General features: G+C 44.1%; 1 protein-coding gene across 1 annotated transcript; it reads right to left on the bottom strand.

The window, feature by feature from the left end:
- Nucleotides 1-640: 640 nt before the first annotated feature.
- On the bottom strand, nucleotides 641-21,181 carry jcada (junctional cadherin 5 associated a). The gene is made up of 5 exons (XM_056299544.1): nucleotides 21,114-21,181; nucleotides 11,149-11,694; nucleotides 7,797-8,702; nucleotides 3,265-6,893; nucleotides 641-3,046 (listed from the first exon to the last, which is right to left on the bottom strand). The coding sequence occupies exons 2-5, from the start codon at nucleotides 11,514-11,516 to the stop codon at nucleotides 3,012-3,014; spliced, it is 4,938 nt and encodes a 1,645-aa protein (XP_056155519.1). The 5' UTR covers nucleotides 11,517-11,694; nucleotides 21,114-21,181; the 3' UTR covers nucleotides 641-3,011.
- Between the last annotated feature and the right edge of the window lie 2,962 nt (nucleotides 21,182-24,143).

Raw genomic sequence — 24,143 nt, 5'->3', positions numbered from 1 at the left:
TTTTCGGGGGACATAGGGAGTGTGCAACTGAAAGCAGATTTTAAATACACTGAACAAATTCACAAAACATACAAATGCGTGGCAAATTGTTTCTCACTACCCTCTAATTCAAAACATATTCAACAATACAGTTTCGCACGAATGTTTCAAACAACACAGACCAGTAGAAAGAAATAACATCCAGCTGATTATGACATATTGCTGCTCTTGATTTTCTAAAATATGCACAAAAAGATGTCATGTGGGCGAGCGTTAACAACCTACTCCTGAAACTGTCTTCGGCACAGCCTGAAGGCTTTCCCGCTGCAGTTGAAGGGATGACTGCATGTTATTATGCCACTACTCATTAACTAATAACGACATCTCTATTCACTCCATGTTTTGGAGAAGAAGAAAAAACCCACAATGGAGTCGAGTAAAATATTAAATTTGAATGAGTTTCTTCACGGGAGTCCTTGTGCATGCTGTGCATTGCCCGGGATTAAAATGAATACATACACAGTATGCTATAAATACACACACACGCACACACATTACACAACGTATGTGTTGACTCACTAAACTTGAAATAAACTCTTCTCTGCATTCGGTCGTGCAGATTCTAACTGAAATAAAATCACGATTGAAGCCTCTACATGCAAAGACTTTTATTTATGAATGGTCTGCAGTATTGTACAAGAGTAACACAAACCTGTCTATATTTATGATCATTCTCAATGATCATGATAAATATAGGCAATTGTTGTGCTCTCAACTCAATTCCCTTTTCACAATCATCTAAAAATAACTTGTTCTGTTTTAAATATGTAGCATAACCTTTGAAAATAAAATATGAATTATATGAAATATAACAGTTAATTAATGGAATAGACTATACTGTACCAAATGCAGCTATATGCAAATACACCCTTCTCTGTAACGTCTTATGCATTTCATGCCAAAAAGATGCCTGCACATACAAAAGAAAAAGAAAAAAAAAGCTGTATAGACATCTGTATGAAAATAGAAAGTATCAAAGCAAGATGTGCACCAATAGTCTATATGTTACAAATAACTTGCAGTACAAAAAGACCTAAGAGAAGGACTAGATAACATTAATCTACCTGGGACACAGAGGTACAGGAACCGGGTTGAAACCTCGTATCGAACTTTACCGGTGAACTCGAGTCAAAGTCACTTTCATGCAAGTCTAGAACCAGACCCAACAAGTCCAACACCAAACACAAGCAGATCAAGGGGTTGAAGACAACACTGAAGTTATGAACCGATATGGCCAAACGAGTAAAATCAGAGGCTGAAAACCCAGTTTTAGCTTTGAATTTGGTATCAAACTCAGTAAATGTTCAGGCCAAATGCATAGCGTTAAGATTTGTTTGGTATGTTGTTCAAACTTTTTTGTATTGCTACCCAATAAGTGAACCACACATAAACCAATATCCTCGTATTGCCAAACTGATATGTCAAAAGTTACATTAAATTAGTGAACACTTTCAGATACAGTAAAAGTATCCCAATGGCAAGGCCCTGTACAGCATCAACACTAAGCCTTTTAAGCTTAATATTCTGTATTATTGCCAAAATAACACAAAACCGTTTTATTTATAAAGGAAAAAAAATGATTACTAATGTCCAGTTTAAAATCGGTAAAATTAAGATTTGTACACCAACGGTACTGTATGTGTTACACACAAATGAACTTCCCACAGAAACAGTAGTGTGTACAAGGCACACATCCATCTATATAGCTACATCTATAATTTCTTGCTAAAAAAGCACTTATGAAATTATATATATATATATATATATTTGCACAAGTCAATTTCCAACTAAGGAGAGAGCAAAGAAACCGTACGTTTAAATATAAACTTTTGTAATGCATTAAAATAGACTTCCTTTTTTTGTACACTACGTGGATAGCTTAACAAAAATAAACCAATTTGCAAAAACAAGATATTTCAGATACACGGTGCGACTGCTGATGCTTAGAGGACGAGCAGAACTGACGGCACCGAGAAACCGGGTGGCTGAAAGGTCGGACGGGAGTAATACTGAAAATGTAACGGCCCATAAGTAATCTCTAAGTGCCTGAAAAGACTACCCGGTGCTTATACGTAACATGAAGCCGACAAATCTTACATCCCTAACACTTGAACCGAATGGTATAGGTTTAAAGCAGGGGTCAAAATGAGATCAACTCCTGGCACTGCAGACGCACAGCGACTCCAAGCATTTGTCAAGAAACCACCGTGCAACAGTATTGCTCTTGAGTGAAACTATTCAAGGACCACAGTGTTTCTCATCCCAAACCAGACTCTCTGAGTACATTCTCTATCACACAAGTATAAGAATAAAGAATGGGGGGGAGGGGGGGTTGGTCATTGATAATAAACCCCAACACTACACTTCCAAAAACCTATTCATTTCTTAACATACTTAAGAAAATATACATTTTTTTCAACAATGAAATGTCTTAAATCTGTTTTCTTCATAAAATCTTATAGATCTTATTTACATTTGGTGTAGGTTCACACTGATTGTAACGCAATACGTTTTTCTTATTTTGTTTTCTCCATTACATTTCATTAGTTTGAAGAGCAGAAGCACTTTTACATTCATATTTCAACCCCAAAGCTCAAGAGGAGCCCGAGCGCAGTGGGGCTCAATGACATGCAATTTTCCAGGAAACAAAATAACAACAAAGGAGACTGATCGTTTGTTTGATCAAATTAACTTTGGAGAAGGGCGGGTTGAATGGAAGTAGGATACGGATGAGGCGGTTGAAAAGGCGTCAACGCCTGGAGAATTGCTATCTCTGGTATCGTTATTTGGCTGTAGAAATGCTCTCGCAGCACCAGGACACATGCTATTTTGAGGAGCATTGTGTGGCATTGGGGGTGGGGGGGTGTCACAGCTGACTGGACCATGAGGTGAGATGAGAGCTTTGTTGTTGGAAAAAGCTGTTAAAGTGGACCAGAAGGATTTCTTCCGCGGTGAAAGGCAACATCAGAGGGCTACACTCTTTCCACTCGGCTAGGATCGTATGGGTCTGATGAAAAAAAGGGAGAAGATGGAAACAATTAACCAGTGGCTATTTCTTTTCTTAATCATTAGGCTATAACGAATAGGATGACATTTAAAAGTATTCCTATTTCAATACATAACGCACTGATAATGTTATTTTGTTTATTTGCTATGATGGCGTTTCCCCTCTGCTGCTGAGCAAGACATATCAGACAGTTTCACTGTTATCTACTTTGTACTCACCTGAGACAGACAGCGTCTCCTCATCTTCCAGACAAGTGGAGCCAAATGTCTCGCTGCTGAAGCTGAGTGGCAGGGTGATCTCTCTTTTGGGCACACTCCGAGGTTTTGGGAGCAGCGGAGGCTTATGAGGCCTAGTGCGCTGCTTCGGCCGGGGCAACTCCTCCCTTTCTGCCACTTTGGATGCTTCTGCTCTATTAACCTCCAGAGTATTCTCATCACCTGGCTCCTTCCCCAAAGGACTTTTCTTGTTATCCTCCTCAATTTGTGGCTGGCCTTCAATCTCTTCTTTCTCTCCCTCATGTGTCACGTTTAGTGCAATGTCTTCTTCCATCTCCTCTTCAGTGATTTTTAATTCTACTTCTGCCAGCTCTTCTCCCTGCTCCTCTTCCTTATATGCTTCCTCACTCTGTTCTCTAAGCTCTGTTTTATCTTCATGCACCTCCTCAGCCTTGTCTATAATTTCTTCCTCCAAGTACTTCTCTTCTTCCTCATCTTCTTGTTTTTTGATAACTTCCCCCTCTGTCACTGCCAGAGCTTCACTCTCCTCTGCATCTTCATCTCTCTCCTCAGGCATAACCTCCCCTTCTGAGTCAGAACTTTTATGACAGAGGAATCCCAGAAATGGAGATTTCTCAGAGTCCGATTTCTTCTGATGGGTCAGTTCCTCTGTGGCTGACCTGCTTGTAGATACGACGGCTGACGAAGCAGAAGAGCTTAGCTCATCCTGCTGGGATTCGGTTGGCTTAGGGGCTACTCCACAGCCCTTCTTTTCCCCACAGCACATACTTAGCATTAGCTTCTTGTCAGGGGTGACAGGCAGGGACAGGGGAAGTGTACTGGGTGGAAACTCAGGCAGGTCCAGCACTGTGACTAGCTGACTCCCACTATTGTGATTGACCTCAGCGTCACTGTAGTCATTGCTGGGCTCTTCTCTGTCTTTACCGTCAATGTGGTCCATAGCTGATTCTGGCTCTGCATCTTCCTCTATCTCCTTTCCCTGGCTGATCAGGGACTCTTCCACTTGCTCACACTGTTCTGCCACTTTCTGTGTCTCTTTGTCTGAACTGTGTTTCTCAGTATCCACTGAAGGGGCTGTAATATCTACACCAGTGGTGGTTATGTTTATGCTGGCTAGGTCATCTGCCATTTTGTCCGCTACACCTAAGGCCTCCACTGGCACAGCTATACCCAGGATCCTGGCTGCCCTCTGCTCTATGGACTCATTCTCCGGGATGCCTTTTGCGCTTTTAACCTCATACAGGTTGCTGAGGTCTTCAGCAGGAAGAGCATTGGCTTTCTCCTGGATCAGCAGGTTCTCCAGGTGCTTGTCTGCTATAGTTGACTCATTTCTGTAACTCAGAGGCTCAGGGATGGTGTATCTCTCATCATTGTCATTACCTTCAAAAGCAAATGCAGCCTCCCCAGTCAGCCTGGTTATATGTGTCAACTCTTCACTTCTAGTCAATCTGCTGTTTTCACTCTTGACCCTACGGATGTTCAAATTCACCTCACCTTCTAATTGCCGCATTTTATCCATTTTAGCTATTCTTTCCACCTCCACCTCTGCTTGAAGCTCTTTATTTGAGTTGTGCTCAGGGCTACTATTGTTTCTAACGAGCACTGTCCTGCTTTCCCATGACAACTGAACAGAATGACAAAGCTCCTGATTATTGAGTGGAGATGGCATTGACAGGGAGCGTTGGATTGGCTCCCCAGGAGCTCCAGGAGTCTCAGTGTAAACAGTTAACCCCACATCTCTTAGCAAGGACTCTTGGGGAACTGGGATATCCTGTCTGTAGACCTGAATTGGATCAGGCTGTGGAGATAATGAGGATAAGAAAGAATAGTCTCTTAGGCTATGCTCTGCAAATGTGGATAACTCATCTCTTGTTAGTCTGGTGTTGGCTTTGGCCTGTGGCCTGGAGAATGCACTCCTAACCTCAGAGCGGTCAGTGGTAGAACCACACGTCTGTGATCTTTTCATTTTGTTAGGTCTGTCTTTGGGCACTGGTGAAAAACTAGCTGTTTCCCTGCCTAGGTCATCAACAGTAGTCAAATGTGCTGCATTCTGGGATTGATCTCCTGATTTATTAAGTTCTAAAATTTTCTTCTGTACGTCATCCATGTCCTCACTGCAATGGTCCACATTGGGTCTCTTACTGATTGTGTCTTGGAGCTCCTTGTTGAAGCACTCCAGCTCCCCTATGGCATCCCAGGGCCGCCGGTTCACTGGCTTCAGCAGGAATTGACCAAATGCCACCTGTTCTCCACCATCCGGGGGACAAGAGCCATTCTTTCTGGGAGAGGGTGGCTGCTGGTCTCCCTGCTCCTTTTCCCCTTTGGATGGGGAAGACGGGGAGGATGGAGAGTAGAAGGATTGTTGTGAGGGTTGTAGTGGTGTAGGCTGGGAAGGGCTAAGACTAGGACGAGAGAAAGCACTGTTACTTGATGGATGAAGATTCTTCTGGCCTTCCATGGGGTAACTGTAGGAAGTGCTACTGTCTGTTCCCATACCACTGTCTGTAGTTGTGTCTGAGGCAGACTGGCCGGGCTCCTGTCCACTTGGAGGGCTCTGCGGGGTAGGACTTTTTTCCACGGTCAATGGGGAGCTAGTTTGTGTCTCCTGGTTGCGGTACTGATTTCCGGGCCAGGACCCGGCATAGCACAGCTCTTTGTCTTCACTTGCTTGGAGGGCCCAGGCATCTATTATTTCCTTTCTCAAAGGAGCCCTCTTGTAGTTCCTCACAGAGGATGTGCTGCTGGTGTGGAAGTAATGTGGTCTAATGGGCATTTCAGTCACTGACTTACTATGGAGATTGTGGTTCTCTTTATGGCCAACAGTGATGCTATCGGCATTGGTAACAGTAAGGCTTGGTATTGTGTTGTTGTTGTTCTGATCAGCTGCAGAGTCTTTGCTAATGTTAGTTGGCGTGTGAATGGGGACAGACACCAGGCAGAAGATGGTCTCACTCACTCTTCTTTTGCTGTTTCTGTTGTTCTCTGGTCCTGAGTCTGGGACAATCTTCTTCACTTGGGTGATGGTTTCTGCAAAGCCATGGTCTATGCTGGAGCCCTGGCGGGATGAGGCGGATGCTGTAACTGGGGCCTGGAAGACTGACGAAGGTGAGGGGGGAGGACGTTGATTTTTGGAATATCTGTTGTTGCAGTTTTGGTCAGTTGCTGGGAAGTTATCGACAGTCTCTTTGTGCAAATCACTGTGCCACCTGTTATTGTCATTGTCGAAGTCGCTAGAGGACGGTCGGTTGTCGGTCAGTTTTGCCGCGACAAAGGGCCCCAATGGCGGGGGCAAGAAGGCACTGTCGTCGGATGCAGGCTCCGACACGGTTACACTGGGAAGCTCATTGCGGATGTGACGGATCTTGTCAGCATCCGTCAGGGAGTTGCCACCCAGGGCTGAGGATATGTGACGGACACGAGGGTCGTCAAAAGGGATATACTGAACCCCTCCACCAGGGTGCTCCTGGGTAGTATAAACAGGGTAGAGCTGCTTCTGGTTGGGTGCACTCCTTTCTCTCTGGGAGTCTGGCCAGGAGCCTGCTGGATGTCTAGCGAACCAGTGAGATCCATCAGGAGCCATCTGCATCTGCTGGTATACATCCCCTCTATACCTGGTAATTAGAATGGGTACAGATTGTTATACAGTTTCATTTTTGATATAATATAGATACAATATCTTTAATCAATATGACAATGATTAACACAAGTAACAAAAGAAAGTCAATCAAAGTACAGGCAGAAAAAAATTGACTAATAAAAGGAATGCTGGTTTAATCTTGATTTAACACCGGTGCTCATTTGCTATGTGTATTAAGGGCTGGTTTTACAGATATGGGTTACCGGGGAGCATTTCTCACTTTCAGAAGATAAGCTGCCCTCATGGTTGTGGACATTTCTATGACTAAACATACACAAATCTAACCAGATAACTCATAAAAGACACTGTAATTGACCTACTGCATCAACATCATACCCACAACCAGTAAAGAATGCCTCCTCGGGTATTTTTGCTACAATAAACTTTTCAGATAAAAAAACAACTTCTGATTGCCTCCATTCAGTGGTATATCCTTATTCAAAGCCTAAATATATATTAATTTGTCCTGGTAAGCTTTTATTATATTGTGGAGGTTTGACATGCATGTAAAAAAACATTTGGCAACTTTCATTAAACATTGTAACTCAAAACAGCAGTTTGCTTCAATTTAACATTATTACTAAATGCAAACAAGTCTTTTAAATTTCCATAGTAAACCGTTCAGTAACCATGCCACCAGCATTGGAAGATCAGTCAACTTCAATGTGAAATAATGACCTGCAGACAAAACATTAACCAATCTATTGGTTGGATAACCGTGTTTCCATCAAGAACACCATACAGCTATCACAAATGTAATCCCAAACCTAATTAAAAAAACAAAACATAAGGGTGTTATTCTGGTGTTTAATTTGTCTAAATCAATGAAAGCACACCATTGAGGTAAACATAATTAGGTAAATTTAGAACAAGTCACCTGTACTCAATAGGAATTTCACCATACCCTCGGCGACCTCCTCTCATAATAGGGGCTCTCTTGTACGATGGGGGAGGGATGTACCCCGGGGGGCCAGAGTCCTGTGCAAAATAGTCTAGCTGGGGGTCACCTGTCCTGGATAAGGGAAGTGGCGTTCTGTCCCTAGCTTGGGGAACAGCCGAGTCTCTCCCAGACAACACCTCACAGCTCCCCCTGATCTGCTGGTGCACCTCATAGGAAGGAGGTCTGGGGGGTCGAGTGAAGCGGGGCTTTGGTGTCATGGAGAGCTGGTTGGCACTGGCTGGCCTGCCGTTGTCCGGCCAGCGGGGACCCCTGAAAAGATTGTGGGATGACGGCAGGTGGCCATTGACCCTCCTGTATAGCTCCTGACCAGCAGAGGTCATATCCACATACTGCAGACTATCAGGCTGCAGCATCCGGGGAAGGGACTGGGATTTGGCTTTGGTCCTGGGGTGGACTACCATGCCCTCTGGTGTCCTGGCATGGAGTCGTTGCTGCTCCTGTGCCCACCGCTCTCCCTCGTTCTCTGACAGCTGGCGGCCAAAACTCACAGCTGGGCGCCACTCATCTGTCCCCAAACTCTGGCACTTCCTCTCAGCAGCCATCCTCCACTGATGCAGGGCAGTTTCCCTTTCTCTAGAGCGGGCATGGGCCTGGGCTGCCCAGCGCTGCCTCTCCTGGATTGCCCTCTGGTGCTCCTCAGTTGACAGATTTTGGCCTCTTGGCTGTTGTGGCGTCTCAGGCCTGGCATAGCCCCCTTGTCCTCCTCCATGGGACTCTCTGAGGTCAGCATAGTCCAGCAGCACAGTGAAGTCTTGGCCTCTTCTTCTCCAATAGGACACATCCTTGGATTGGGAGTGTGGACCTTTGGGTCCATCACAGAACCTGAGGCGTAAAATACAGAAGAAAAGCTCATACGATTCCTCAGCGTTTAAAGAGGAGCCAATAAAATGGCATCAAAAGCACACAAAAAAAAATTGACCTAAGACCTACAAGCAGTCTGAAGTGTGTAAACATGTCAAGTATAACACGTATATTGAACAAAACTTTAAAGCACTTTAATATAAGCAAGGCTAAACACAGAATGCGATAACTACATACTAAATTAGAGATGAAACTAGAGACAGAGCTGACTTGCATCTATCTCACACTAGATGGAGACAGATGACCGTAAGTGGCTATGTAGTGCTTGGAACTCTCTACAGGGCATAATGAGTGAATTACACAATGACACACTGTGGCTGTTAGTCCTGGATGTCCTTCAAGATGGATTACCACATAAAAAGGCATTTCTTCCCTTTTTTAACTGCTCTAGCGCTTGACCTTAATAATTAGAATACTGCCCGACTTTAATAGTCCAGGCAGAGCTCCTCCATCTCTGACGACTTTGTGACGGCAATCCCGATCAGTTACAGTGAAGCTTGGTGGGCTCTGGATGCAACGCGGTTATTTCTGGCTATTTGTTCAGTGACTGAACGACTGCCTGACAATGTAAACAAGACGCATGCACATGTGTACGCCTGTGGGGCCGAGACCACTGAACGCCCTTGACATTTCCATCCATGATCATCACTGGCCAGAGACGTGTGCTACGGAGGGAAGTCAGCCATGCCAATCTGCTACATTTGGGGGCATCTCATGTAAGATGAGTTACCATCATTAGTCTAATTGGGTCTAAGTAGCATTGCCTGATGGGAATGCCAGGATAGGTTTGTTCCTTATCTAAACTAAAAGCTGCCAGGCAAAACGGATTTGGATGAAGGGGAAAAAAAAGAAGGATCAACAAACAACAGACGGAAATTGCCGAACATATGTCTTAGCAATTCCCACGTTCCCAATAGAATGGTATGATAATGCCGGCAGAGTAGGGACATGAAAATGCGGATTACCCATTCTCTGAAGAAGAAAAAAATCACTCATACACCCAGTGACATTATTCAAGGTCATAGGACTATTTTCAGATGCTCCGTCACTGGCTGTTGGCAAAAACGGATTAGAAAAAAAAAAAAAGAAAATCAGCTAAACAAAATGAGAGGGAAAAGGGAAAATCTGACAAGCCTGTCTAATTCTGTGGGCACAGGAACAGCTGTATTGACATTGTCTCACTTACAGAAACTTACCCTCAGAACTGGTGCAAATGAGCAAACTAAACAGCCCTGCTTTTAGGAAAAGAAAAAAATGGCTGCAGCTACACTATCTCTCTGGAAACATCATACATTTTAACAGTCCTTCCCCAGGAGAGGCTCAACTTGCATAACTACAGACTGAACTATATATAGCCTGACTTCCATATACATATTTAAATAAAGCCTATATCAGGCCTGTATTATTAATGGGGCACGTGTTATATAAGGAGGTACACTGCCTTTGAAACAATGAAGAGAATGAAATATATTGATCAAGCATTGGTGGGGGGAGGTCTTCTGACAGACCTACTCTCTTCATCTCTCTCTCCGTGTGAATGTTTGCTTGTGTGTATGCATGTGTGCATGTGCGCGCATGTGTGGGTGTGCATGTTTGTGTGTGTAATATTGGGCATGCTCAAAAGGGTCACAGAGGTCTGCAGCTTTGTTTACAACTCCAAAGTCCCAAGTGGCATATTAACACTCCGGTCCACTCATATCCTTCCTCCTCAGCCCATGACTTTAATGGGAAGAGGACGAAACGATGAAACAGTGACACAGGGAGGGATGAATCCAGAGAGATGGAAGGAGGGGAGTGATGGTGAGAGTGTGAGGCAGCACCATTGGTAATGTGGCACAAATCCTCTACTATTTCCAAGATTGTGTTTGTGTGCTCTCTCAAAACTTCATGATTTAATCAACTGTAGTTATGTTTCCATCCAGCCTGTGAGTAAATTTCAAGCGAATAATGAAATGTCGCAGAATAAATCAAGCGAATTAAGGTCAGTTCTAAAACCGTGAATGTTGGCATCTGTGTCCAAAGTTATATGTCCATACTTAGACCCACAACAAAAATGGACCAGTTAAGATGCAGATTTAATACTTTTCACATTTCATTTTCTTATTCTGCAAATGTGCTTTCATTGCAGTTAATGTTTTTTTTTCATTCAATAAAGTTTATCTACCTCAAGCGAACATTCAAAATTTAATGGCAATTTTGGTGATTTTATTCGATTTTTGCCATTTCCATCAACTTCCATCATTTCAGCCAGATTTATTTTAATTCAAATGACAGTATTTGCATGAAAACACTTGGATGGAAATGTGGTTAATGATAAACACACGGAAGATTGTTGAAAAGGTGTGCAAGGGAGTGGGAGCAAAACGATTGGCCTCACACTCAAGATGCAACACAAATAATGTCTCACCCGCTGTCTGAGGTCAGGGACTCGCCCACGGAGTGTGTGTCCCCCTGGCTCCGGCTGTCCCCCTCTCGTCTGGACTGGCTCCTGTCCCTGGGTTGGTTGTTGTTGTTGGAGCAGCCGACCCTACAAGCTTGGGTCTGTCTAGTACCGCTGCTGGTCCCATAGGGCCCCCCCACCTCACTCTCATAGCCGTTTACTGTCCTGTGGCCGGACCTGTTCTCCAGCATTTCGTGGCGGTTGTTGTACGACGGGGGTGAGGGGGAGGGTGCTTTGCGAGTTGAGGGGGCAGGGGTGGGGATAGGGGTGGAGGACGGGGTGTGCTGGGGCAGCTTGTATCCATGAGAGATGAGGAGATCCTCCACACTGTACATGGTCGCATTTGTTTGCTGGTATTTTCTTCTCTTTTTTCCCTTTATCGTTTCCTTTTTCTTTCTTTTTTAAAATTTAATCAGAGGAGGGGGGAAGGAGCTCAGGTAGTCAAGGTGTCTTTGCTTCTTTCCTATGTGCAGCAGTGGGATCCCCAGCACAGTCGCGCAGCTGAGGCCATCACTGGGGAAACGAGAGGAGAGGATGACAGGAAGACGGAGCAAAAGAGAGACAGAGACAAAGAGAGTGAGAGAAAGAGAGCGAGAGAGAGAAAAGAAGGTGATGTTAACACCATTATCCCCTCATATTTCCTGTCTTTTGTCAAAGGTCTTAACTGGAAGGGACAGTCTAGCAAAGAACAAAACAGAGCCCCGCACCACACCCCACCTCCGTTTCTGAGCCACCGCGACGAACCGAGATCGCCCGCCTTCCGAAGCAGACGGTGTTGCCTATTCCCTCCGTCTCTCCTCGAGTCCTCCTAGCAACAACCCCTTCTCTCCATTCCACTTGGAGAGCCAGCCCCCAAGCCCATCCAGACAGGGGAAGAGAAGAAGGAGATAAACAAGCCTCCTCCAAACGACCCACAGTAACACTGGCATCAGTGACACCACTGGTGCTGCAGTCAAAGTACAGAACGTCACCGTTTTCCGTGGGTTCCCTGTAGACCTAGATACAGAGGCTATACAGGGGAGCTGTTAGCAACCAAGCTGTGTTCACGTTTGGCATCGCTGAGTTACTGGGGGATTAGGGACAGCATTGCAGACCGCTGGAAAAGGGTGTCAAACTCTTTTTTTCCTTTGTAGCATCTTCTTTTTCTCCCCCAACCATCCAAATCCTTATCTAAAAGGCGAAGAACAATCATGCTGTTGTCGTGGGGAAAGCTGAAGCATTTTTTGGCTATATGCTGAAAAAAACTTCAGGAGTGGATTTTTTTTTTTGTGGACCCCCCCCCTTTCTCCCCAATTGTACCTGGCCAATTAAACCACTCTTCCGAGCTGTCCCGGTCGCTGCTCCACCCCCTCTGCAAATCCGGGGAGGGCTGCAGACTACCACATGCCTCCTCCGATACATGTGGAGTCGCCAGCCGCTTCTTTTCACCTGACAATGAGGAGTTTCGCCAGGGGCATGTAGCGCATGGGAGGATCACGCTATTCTCACAGTTACCCCTCCCCCCGAACAGGCGCCCCGACTGTTCAGAGGAGGTGCTCGTGCAGCGACCAGGACACATACCCACATCCGGCTTCCTACCTGCAGACACGGGTAATTGTGTCTGTAGGGACGCCCGACCAAGCTGTAAGTAACACAGGGATTCGAACCGCCGATCCCCGTGTCTGTAGGGACACCCGACCAAGTTGGAGGTAACACAGGGATTCGAACCGCCGATCCCCGTGTTGGTAGGCAAGGGAATAGACCACTATGCTACCTGGACAACCCCCAGGAGGGGATTTTTGAAATGCTGAGAACACATTTAGCAGGTAGCTTCATGTTTCAAAATGCCCCTTTGCTGCTATAAACCTGCCAATTATCTTTCAGCTCAACATAAACCCCCTGCACACTGACATTTAGCTGTTAAACGACATAGAAGAAAGAGTTCTCATCAAAAATTATTAAGAGGAAATCATGGAGAAATATTTAGATCTACTTGTTAATAGGTCTACTGATAGAAACGACAGCAAAGAGATTTAATCAAAAGACTTTTTTCCAAAGTGAGTATCATGAATGGATGAGGTATTGGAACGACAGCAGGACCCCATCAGGCTCAGCGCATGACGTTATGCTCTTGGTATAGTTGTGCTTACAGTCTTGTCATCAAAACAGATGCTTCTGCAGCCCAGTCACTCAGTACTCTCCAATAGAAATGACTGCCAACAGCCTGGTTGTCCTTAATTAGAAATGGCATTCAAGAACAGGACTACAGAAGTCGTTGCTGGTGACAAATGCTGTTTAAACTCTTTAAAATCCAATCATAGAATGGATGTTAGCATGGGAAAGCCAAGCAGCTTGCTAACAGGGGACCAGTAACATTGTGCCAAAACTAGGAAATGTATTCGATTATAAACATGTAATTAGAAATGCAGCCTCTTTCTTTTCCACGTTTGTATAACCAAGTTAGTTCCATACGCGTATACCTTACCTTACGTGCACACATTTTCTCTTCTACTTGCACACCCTCTCTAATTTCCTCTGCTTGCCATCTTTCTCTCGCCTCTTGCCCTTCACCTGAGCACCAAGATAGCCAACTAAGTGATTAACGGGATCTAAGACCGTGAAATGCTGCTCTCTTTGTATGTCTGGCCCTCTAATGCGATTATCTATTTCATTTAAAACCCTAAACCTGTTAGCTTTGGAGGATTGACTCTTGGTGCTTACCCAGTTATTACTTTTTGGGGCGTTTAACTCTTTCCATTTCAGTAATCCCTCAAAGACGGACTCGTTTTTGGTTTGGTAACTGCGAGCAATGTGAGCAACTAGGATTTTGCACGCCTTATTAACTTTCAAATAACCTGCAGGACTCGGATGTAGGAAATCCATATTGTCGATGACCTTTACTTCCTGAACTTCCCTTCAACTTGCATTAGGTGATAGTCTGGCTACTCTGTTGATCAACTCGCCCTGTGCGTCTAAGCCAAATGCCACAAAAAAAGATAAAGCCTAACCCACACTGGTGACCATTTTTCACTATGGAAGAAGTCTCATCCTCGCTCAGTAGATAAACTCCCTAGATTCAGATAGACTGCATGTGAAATTCCTTCACTTTTCATCTTTACCCATCCTACGCCTCAACAGTGGCAGGACCCAGCCACAGAACTTGAAAGGATTCAGCAGCATCATAACATCATACATCAGGCGTCGAGATCAGAATTTGATCCATGACACCACCCCTTCCTTCCTGTAGATTAGACCTGTCGCCCAAACCAAAGGCTTATTAGTTAGCTTTTGGTCCCAGGCTCTGTTCAGTGATGTGATCTGACATGATACGCACATTTTAACCTGTTTTAGCTGAACTTCCGTATTCTAGCTAATCTAGCTGTGTCCTAAATCTGAGGCAATTGCGGTTACTCTCGTCACTTCAATGGGGCTTATCTCTACCATCATCAAAACTGAGGATTTCCCCGGTTAAGTGACCTACCCTCACACACACTGCCCCAAACCCCAACCCCTTCTTTCCCATGGCAAGCCTAGTTTTAAATACTACTAATTCTCTTACGCAACGGAATTACCCATTTTATATCAAATAAAACCTCTGACTCAAGCAACAGCATGCAACAATAGCCAGCTTTCATTCCCCAAAACACAACAACATTGTGTTTCGCCACAAAGCCTTCTTGTCTGAGAAGCGCTAGCGCTTTGGCATTATGCTGCATTTGAATCTGCAAATTGAAAAAAAAAATACAAAAAAGTGCAGATCTGCTATATTTTAATGATGTAGCTCATTCAGCAGAGAGAAATTAACAGTATAGTTTATAGATAACATATGCTGGCTGCTAAGTAAGCTAAAAATAAACAGAACCGCATGAGGGTTGATGCTGACATTTCCCTACAGAGTGCCCTTAAACTGCTCTCCACATTTTCAATGTCCAACATCACTCATCACTTGCTGTACACCATTGTAATGTCATTTACATTTACAATGCAATAACACTGCAAGAGTCTCTTTTGTAGTCACGTGAACTTTTGGCAAGGTCCATGCTTGTTTATTAAAAATCAATATGAGCATTTTCAGCTGCATGAGGAAGCTTGTGCCCTTACTGGTGGCAACACCAATGGCATGCTGCATAGGCCTGACGGCTTCCAGGTTGACAGTTTGGTGTCAGCTCCTTATTCATGGCCCAAGTGAGATGAGGGCATGGTGGGGGGCGGGAGCAGCATGGGTGGCAGACAATGCAGGACAGAGACCTAGATTAAGCCTCGAGCTAGTCAGAACTGTAGTGGAAAAGGGAGGATTTTGCAGTTAACACAGTAAAAACAGTCCAAATAGTGAGGGCTACAGCTTGGCACGTATCTAGGATAGAGGCCTGAGCCAAAAACAGGACAGCTTTTTTTTTGTGGAATATGCAGTATGTCAAATAAAGATAAGTAAAGTGCATACCAGCAAATCTATAAAAATATTCAAAGGGCCTAAATAAGCTAAATAAAAGGATGTCTTTTGCATTGTGCTCAAAACATTTGCAGGGCGGGATGCACACAGAATCGCATATAGGTGTAGTTGCTAAAATCAGAACAATTTTAGGACATGACAAAATCTGACATTCATTTAAGTTTTAGACATTTGTTCAGCTGCTGTAGAACATTTCATAGTATAACTGCTGAAAAAGTAGTACATGGGTTTACCACAAATGAACAGGCTAAGATTTAAGAAGCCCATTTGAGTGGATCTTCTAATAAACCTGGCTAACCTACTGATCTATCCTATGTACCAGGCCTCAGACTAAACAAAAAATCTGAAGCTAACACACACCAGCATAAAGAGAACATGACTAGGAAGCATCAGAATGCCCTATACACGAGTGGCCAAAACCCAAATGATGTTCAGCCCCCTTCCTAAAATATTCCAGAAGAGCCACACCTCTGCACTATATTGTTCCCAAATCTCCCAGCTGTGTACTACTGACCCAAGTGGGGGCGTACTTGGCTAGTCCTTAGCATGCATCTGTTATGCACATGGCTTTCTCGGGGATGACAGGACATCACATTCAGCAACCAGCGTCTACAGACTGCTTATCTTTGTGACATCACAGTGTCCAGATGAGAGGCGTCTCTCTTCCTGAGGAAGCACATGCATTACGAGGACAGAGAAGAGGGGACGATGTCGCAAGTGTTTTCAATCAGCCTCTCAGCAGGCCCCCGTCTCTCCCAGGCAGCACAGCTCCAGGCGTGCTATGGCTGAGGCTAGAGGAATAAACAGCTACCAAAAAAAAAAAAAAAAAAAACCGTCTGTATTTCTCTCACACTGACCTCTAGTAAATTTAATGCTCCAGACTTCAGGTACAAATCAGTCGTGCTGGTTGGGGGCCTATGATGGCTGAGCTCTCTGCCTCTTTGACACTTGCTATCAGACAGAAAAACACGACTGTATGTCCTTCTTCTATACTTCAGTCTAATCTTATAGGGGGTTTGGAGCATTGAACCACTTGCGCAGATGAATGCCAGCAAGTCTTACACTGTTCATGTGTTGTTAGACTGACCCAAATACAGTGTTTGTGTTTGCATGTGTCTGAAAGTCAGTCTTGCAAAATAAGAAATGGGGAACTTTTATTCTTTAATTTCCTTCCATTAAACTTGACAATAATTGTTATGTAATGACACATATGTTCCCCACTGTCCGTTGTGAAAGAGATCAACAGCATCTTGCAACCCCTGTGTTACTGCTAAGATCCACACCCCCTTGATGGAGAAAATAGTAATGGGCAGGGCCAGTGCATAGTGAATCAGTTAGCTCATGTGGAAAAGTTTAGTACAAAAACACCCACTACGTTATTTTGTTGTGCATCTCTCATGGAAACAATTGTTTTGCTTTTGTGAATGGCAGTTCACAGACAATAGCTTTTAGGCAGCTGAGATATTCCCCCTGCAATGCTTCAGTCCAAAACGTATTACAGTCAGACTGCACTGGCAGTAAAATCAAAGGGGATGGGATGGGCAATCTTGCATTATTCCACCATGGGGTAACACATCACAAACTTAAGTATTAAGGTCTAGTCTTAATTCACTACATACTGTCAAAAGATAGTCCAACCAAATAATTAAAATCTCCTTTAAGACTAATGCAGTATCACTGTTTCACTCCAAAGAAAAATTCAATAACAACAGTCTTACTCATAAGAACAGTATAATAGCTTGCTAACGCACGAGGGAAAACAGGGTTGCAGCCAGTGTTAGTGTAAGCAAGATACCGACTACGTGGGAGTAACTATATCAATGGATTAATTTCCCATTGTTTAGCAGCCTTAGCTTTGTTCAGTCAAAATGTAACCATTGACGTCATGAGATTTTCTTGAATTCACACAACACCCATCTCATGCGCAGAGGAAAAATCTGTCCCGAGTCTAAGCCATAGCATTCACACCAAAACCCAGCATAGCCAATCAACGCATAGCCCTGTAACAACTTGCTGTTTGGTGAGATAAAGAAAAAGGATGCCTTGGGAAAGGCCAGATTAGTAGATAGGCTTATCCACTGAGACAGCAGCACAGTAGGTTTCATCTGCATTGAGCTATTCCAAACCCATGTTGTTTCTGAGCCTGCCCAACTAGTTTCATGGTAATTAGTGTCCATCAAGGTCCAAGGCTTGCTGGATATGACAGTGGCACGGTTTATCAGGAAGAAACACTCTGATCAAAGGGGTTAGCATGCTCTGGCTTTCTACTAATCAGGTATGGACTCTGCTGCACGCCACTTGCTCAACAACATAGAGGGAAAGGTAAGATGCAAACAATCTAAGCTATGACTGCAACAACAAACATAACAATAACATGCTTCGAGCATGACAAAGGACATGGTCTAATCTAGACAACGCATGATTGTAGTGCAGATAACAAGTGGGAGAAAAAGGCACATCGAAAGAATATTGTCTGAGTCTTGACCTCTCATCGGAGCCTAGCAAAGCGGTGGAAGACATGATGAATGATGTGTTGAATGTGGAAAATTGCTACGCGAACAGGTGAGCAATATCTCACCCCTAATCTTGAATGGTCAGGGTTGTTCCAAAGCCTTAATCGTCCCATTGGCGTAAAATTGACAAGCAGAAACCACCGAATCACAAAGCAGGCAGATTAACCATCTGCCCAACATATGGCCACGGGCTAGCATTTAGCAAAGGTATAGCAATATAAACCAAATGTGCACTCTGTTTCAGGCTTCACATCACACTTCATTGCCCCACATTCTCACTTTGTGAGGCACACAGGCAGATGTCGGTAGCTTTCACACATTCCCTCTGGATTCAACAGACAGTCAACTGCCTACGTCACCTCTGCTCTGACATCACAGATGACATCACACAGGATCTCCGGGGGATCCCTGTAGTTAGGCAAACATAGGAGGATTTTCAAAAGCTTCTGGTACATCCACCCAATGGAAGAAAAACTAATTTTCTTGATGCATTTGACCTTGCACTAATGCTTAAGATAGAGGAAATGTGAGGGGAGTAGAGAGAAAGCAAGTGAGAGAGAGAGAGAGAGAGAGAGAGAGAGAGAGAGAGAGAGAGAGAGAGAGAGAGAGAGAGAGAGAGAGAGAGAGAGAGAGAGAGAGAGAGAGAGAGAGAGAAATAGATCATGTTTAGAATAAATATTCAGATTAAATACTTAATTCTCAGTCACAAAACCAGCTACAGAATGTGGCATACTAAGTAATCAGACTGAGCTACAGCTTCAGTGGCTGTAAAAATAGATGTGCCTAATTTGGTCTGATGGATATTTCTGCAACTAGAAATTGCTCTAAGTTGCGGATGGTAAGACTAGACATTCAGCTGGATGCATTAGGCAAGTTATGTTATGCACTGAGTGGAAAGGGTAAGGTTAGCCTTGGGATACTAGACTACCTCTGAGACCAAGAAAAAGCCTAGCTTATCACTGGCTCTTCGCGGCGCTCCTTAAAGTTGAACTGGTATGACTCATTACACAGCCGTAGAGGGCCCTGTGTTTCGCTGACCAACCCTTTCCTCTGCTGCTGGAAGGAATTAATGAGCCGGTTTCCTCCTCATACATCCCTCACCCTCTCTGCAACTCCACCTCAAGGCATCCGACGAGGCCTTGTGATCCACACACCATCCTTGTGTCAGGGTTGTGTTAAACACCCACCACCCATATGCACAAACACATAATCAAATAAGATGACTGTCCTGTCTCAACTCCACTGTGTATGTAAATTAGTTGGACCTAGATGGGGCTGTGCTCTTTAATAAAGCCCATTCTGTATTTGCATGCCTCTGATGTTAATAGTTTTCAGCTTCTTTTTGTTTTTTTGGTCTGAGGCTTCAAATCACTCTGTCTTGGAAATGTCCCCTCATGGATATGTCCCAAGGGGAAAGCAGTCTTCTGGCAAAGGCTAAGTGAATGATGGTTAGCCCTCGTAATACCGAGCAAATCACTGCTGAGCCATTTTAATAAAGCTTTGATTGCAAAGTAAGGCTGGCTAAATTAATCAGATGACCCGAGGCCATGTTAGATTAACCCCAAATATGCACAAGCGGTGAAGATGAAATCCACTGGGCTGAAACAACTGAACAAGACATCAAAAGAGCTGAGGCCTGCGTGTTTGTGAGAAATCAGTTGTGCAATGAAGCAAGTTAGTATAAATTTTTAAAAAAAACTTTGCAATAACATTTGAACCATTTGGGTATAAGCCCTAGTTGTGGTAACCTGCCCTCTAGAGGCCCCTGGGCGACAGGACAAAACAATCTGAGACAAATTGTCGAGACCTTCCAGTCTGTAATTAATGTCATCGATCAGTCGCACAATATTGAGCTAAAATTAACCCAGGAGGAGAAAATAAATAACACTGAGTCGGGACATTTTAATCCAGTTAGTGCAATCACCATATCTGTTGCCTTTAAGGAGCAAAGACATGCAAAGGCATTTAAAAAAAAGACCTTTAAAAAGGTTACGTCCGTTCATCTGTTAAAAGGGAAACATTTAGCCAAGCACTTGTTTATCCGCTTCAGCATCAAATGAAAACAGGGCAGAGTTTGTCAAGAGGACAAATTCTAGTGAGGTAATGATAATAACAATAATAATGATAATTAATAATAATGAGGAGGAGGATGGGGGTGAGGATGATGAAGATGAGGAGTGGGGGGGGGGGTTGAGAGGTCAAACACAACCCGTCATCATGCAAAGACGCTGCAGGTGTGACCGAGGTGACAACACACAAACATCAACGCAACCCCCCCCCTTTTTTTTAAAAACTTGTCAGACCATTTGCCGATGGCTTCACCGAAGCTCACCCCCTCACCACCACCACCACCACCACCTTTCTTTGCCATTTGTCATGGCAATCGTATCAGACCTTACAGTGACAGACAGACACGAGCGGACTTCAGCGCTGCCACCGTGTCGTTTGGAAAAATTGATTGACAAGCTCGGCGGGACGCTAAGCCTCGCGCGGCGCTGTCGCAGGTAGCCGCTGTATGTAGCATGCTAGCACTAGCTAGCTCCATCAGCACTCTTTTAACCTTCAGTCAATGTAAGAGCCACCCTGTAACGGTGACACGCAAGATAACGGCGGTTAGGGTTAGGAAGAAGAAGAAAAAAACAAACCCCGAAATGTTTCCGTGGCGTTATTTCACCTACTGACGCCGCGTCCTAAAAGTGTCACTCCCGTTTGTCCTAAAATCCTCCAGCAAAGGAGACGGAGAGGGGAGAGAGGACGGAGACACCGTGGCTCCGGCTGCAAGTTGGCGGAGACGCCGTAACGTTGAACGCAGACCAGATGCGACTCTCAACCTCTGTTTACTTCATACGATACGCTGCCTCCGCGGCTGGTACTAAACGCGGCAGAATTTACAAAGGGGGGGGAAACAATATGCCCTGACAAACACAATTACCGCTTAATTCAAAACGCTATATCGTTCCATGGAGAGGCACTTTTATTTTATTTTTTACCTGTGAAATGCGTCGCCGCGTTGCCGTCTGGTCCCCGGCGCTCATCCCCCGCCGCTGCTCAGTCCGTGTGCTGGCTATCTGCTGAGCGTGTCTATTCTGGGGCGGCGGCAGCTGGAGGGGCGCAGAGAACAGCCCCTCTCAACTCTACCAAAGAAACAGACCTCTCTCTCTTCCTCTCTCTCTTTCTATGCCCCCCACCCCCACCCCCCCAGACCGGTCGTGCTGTTGAATTTCGAGGTATGTGTGGAAGTACCTGGGTCGCTTGCTTGGACCGATGAACGCCAGGAGCTGAAGGTCAGACTCCGAATTTCAGAAGAAAAGTGATTTAACCTTTGAGCAGAAATGTCCCCCCTAAATAGTGACTACGCTTGGCAGGTCACTGAATACAGATGGTGACTTACTCAGATGCATAGGTCCCCCTTCATTCTTTCTTCACATCTATCTCTATCGATCTATCTATCGATCTATCTATCTATCTATCTATCTATCTATCTATCTATCTATCTATCTATCTATCTATCTATCTATCTATCTATCTATCTATCTATCTATCTATCTATCTATCTATATATCTCTTTGTCTGTCTGTCTGTCAACCAATCATTCAATATATCTTATTTGTCAATCTCTACAGTGATACACATGTAGGTGATTTCATATTGCATTTTAATACCAAGAGTAATAATATGGATATCTATCTATATCCTGTGTATTTGTCTGTCTATACATTGTGTTAACATAGTGGTGATTTTATAGTGTATTTTGATACTAACAGTTAAAGAATATGCATAGTGATGGAAATTCTCTGCCCCCATCCTCACTGCCTTACCTGCTTTCTCTCTGCACTGAATGTTAACATATGTTGCTGAAGTTGTCCTCTATTTCCACCACTTAAAAACATTGGAGGACCTCGAAGCCTTCATGATATTGACACAGATGGTGCATATAATCAAATTCCCCAGAAACTAAGGAAGGCTGGTAGGCTCCAGACAAACTTAAGACTGTGTATTCCCACAACGGAAGTCACCTCAGTGGAGGATTGTCAAGGATTCGCTCATCACACCATTGGAATATATCCCCTAATTTATTTGTAATGGCCCCTTTGCCTGTTCACAGCTGCTAATGTGTTCCCTTGATAATAGACCCCCAACAATAAGGGTCATGTTTACAGTAAGTTAGCCTAACTTCAAATTACCTACTCGATGCTTATCTCCTTTCCTGTAAAACTCATCATTGTTGTAGCCCGTTGACTTAACATATCCTGTGGCCAGTAGTATAGTGAGGAAAAAAACGTTTATAAGTCATGAAGTGTGTAACAGTGTCGATTTAGTTCTCTGTGACACTTGTACACAACACAATATATCCAATCGAATATAGCCAATTACCACTTTGGTACCATGAAGGTTGGTTGCCACGCTTGACTCCATGCAAAATCAAGACAAAGACTGAGAAAAGAAATAACCTGTCGACAACAGAGGGAGTGATATGTGATACTACAACTGCTTTCTATAATACTTTGACAGAAGCATATCATGTAATTTGGCTCACGTTCCCCTGGCGTCCGCTCGATTTCACCGAGGGTCGACAGCTCTATGACTGCTAGACTGAACGGCACTGAATAATACCACTCTATCTGTTTTCCATTGTGCGATACATATGCTGCTCATATGCGATGCACTGAAATGCAGCACAGAGACAATGATGTCATCACTCCATTTGCCAGTTGAGGCTCTGTGGTTGAGTATTTCTTAGCCTGGTGGGCTGTGCTGCCTGTGGTTGGCTGGTACTGTACTGCTGCCGCGGCTCCTCCATCCTGACTGTGGAGGTGCAGAGTTTTTCTGCAGATGACTTATGTTCCTTTAATCACTGAGCAAAACCAATTCAGGAGAGAGAACTTCCATCTGAATCCATGAATTTAAAGTGAGAAACAATATACACTACAGTACAGTAGCTGGATTTCACATGGACCGGAAATTAGATAAGCTGATTCGGGGATTTCATGTCTGAGGATAAAACATTATGTGTGGATGAAAGCTATATTACACAGTGTATAAGTTACCTCTGGTAAGTCAATGCTGACATCAAAGGCCAATGTGGAAAGAGGCTTGCTAGTTTTAAATAGAACAGCAGGTAATGGGCTTTGGATGACCGTAATTGTAGCAATGCTAAAGTAGCATGCATGGCCACTTTTGAGAGCTGCACATGGGAAAACAGAGATTACCATCAGGGGGTTACAGTGCCACCTGGCAAACATGGACTTTTCTGTGATCTGCTTAATTTATGGCCGCTGGTCATCCAAGAACTGGCCAGAAGGGACTTACCCAACAGATAAGAACTAGAAGAAAATGTTGAGCCAAGCAATGACAACTTGATCACTCCTCTTAATATATAAAAGTTGCCAGGGCATTTAAATCAGCTTTTATTTGAATCCCATCCTGTTGGTTTTTGCTCCTGAAGGGAATGCCAAAGAATGCATTTTCCCGGTTCTAGTCTACCTACGGCTAACTCGTTACAAAAGTTTGACGCTTTTTCATACAGAAAGAATGTGCCAAACTTGGCCGAGCTGTAATAACTGTGAATTTGTGGCCTTCATGGACCAAAATTGTCCATTTCCTATCAGAATCCATCTCCAGACCTATAATTATGACTATTTTTAAGAACTTGAGCCTATCCAGTGACCACTGCATCTCCTGACTCTATCTCACCGAACCACAGGAGCTGCACCAAACCCAAACAATTGTACACAGTGGAGCACAAACACAAGACTGTTTCAGTGCTACATTCCAGTGTTCAACACAAAATGTGGAGCAACAGCATGAACCCATTCTCAACATTTGGGGTTTTGTAGGGCAATGGTTAGGGACATGTGCTCCTTGTTTGTTTCTCACTAACATACTTGTCTTTTGTCTGAAACAAAATGTTTGAATACAAAAAATAACTGTTATTCACCCATCACATGTTAAGAGCTGATTGGTTTGTTTGTTGTTGTTTTTTGGTTATATGAATTGGTCTTGAGAAGGAGCGAGGTCAC

The sequence above is a fragment of the Lampris incognitus genome, chromosome 19, assembly GCF_029633865.1.
Source record: "Lampris incognitus isolate fLamInc1 chromosome 19, fLamInc1.hap2, whole genome shotgun sequence".
In the NCBI taxonomy this organism is placed as follows: Eukaryota; Metazoa; Chordata; class Actinopteri; order Lampriformes; family Lampridae; genus Lampris; species Lampris incognitus.
This window is presented reverse-complemented; position numbering and strand designations above follow the sequence as displayed.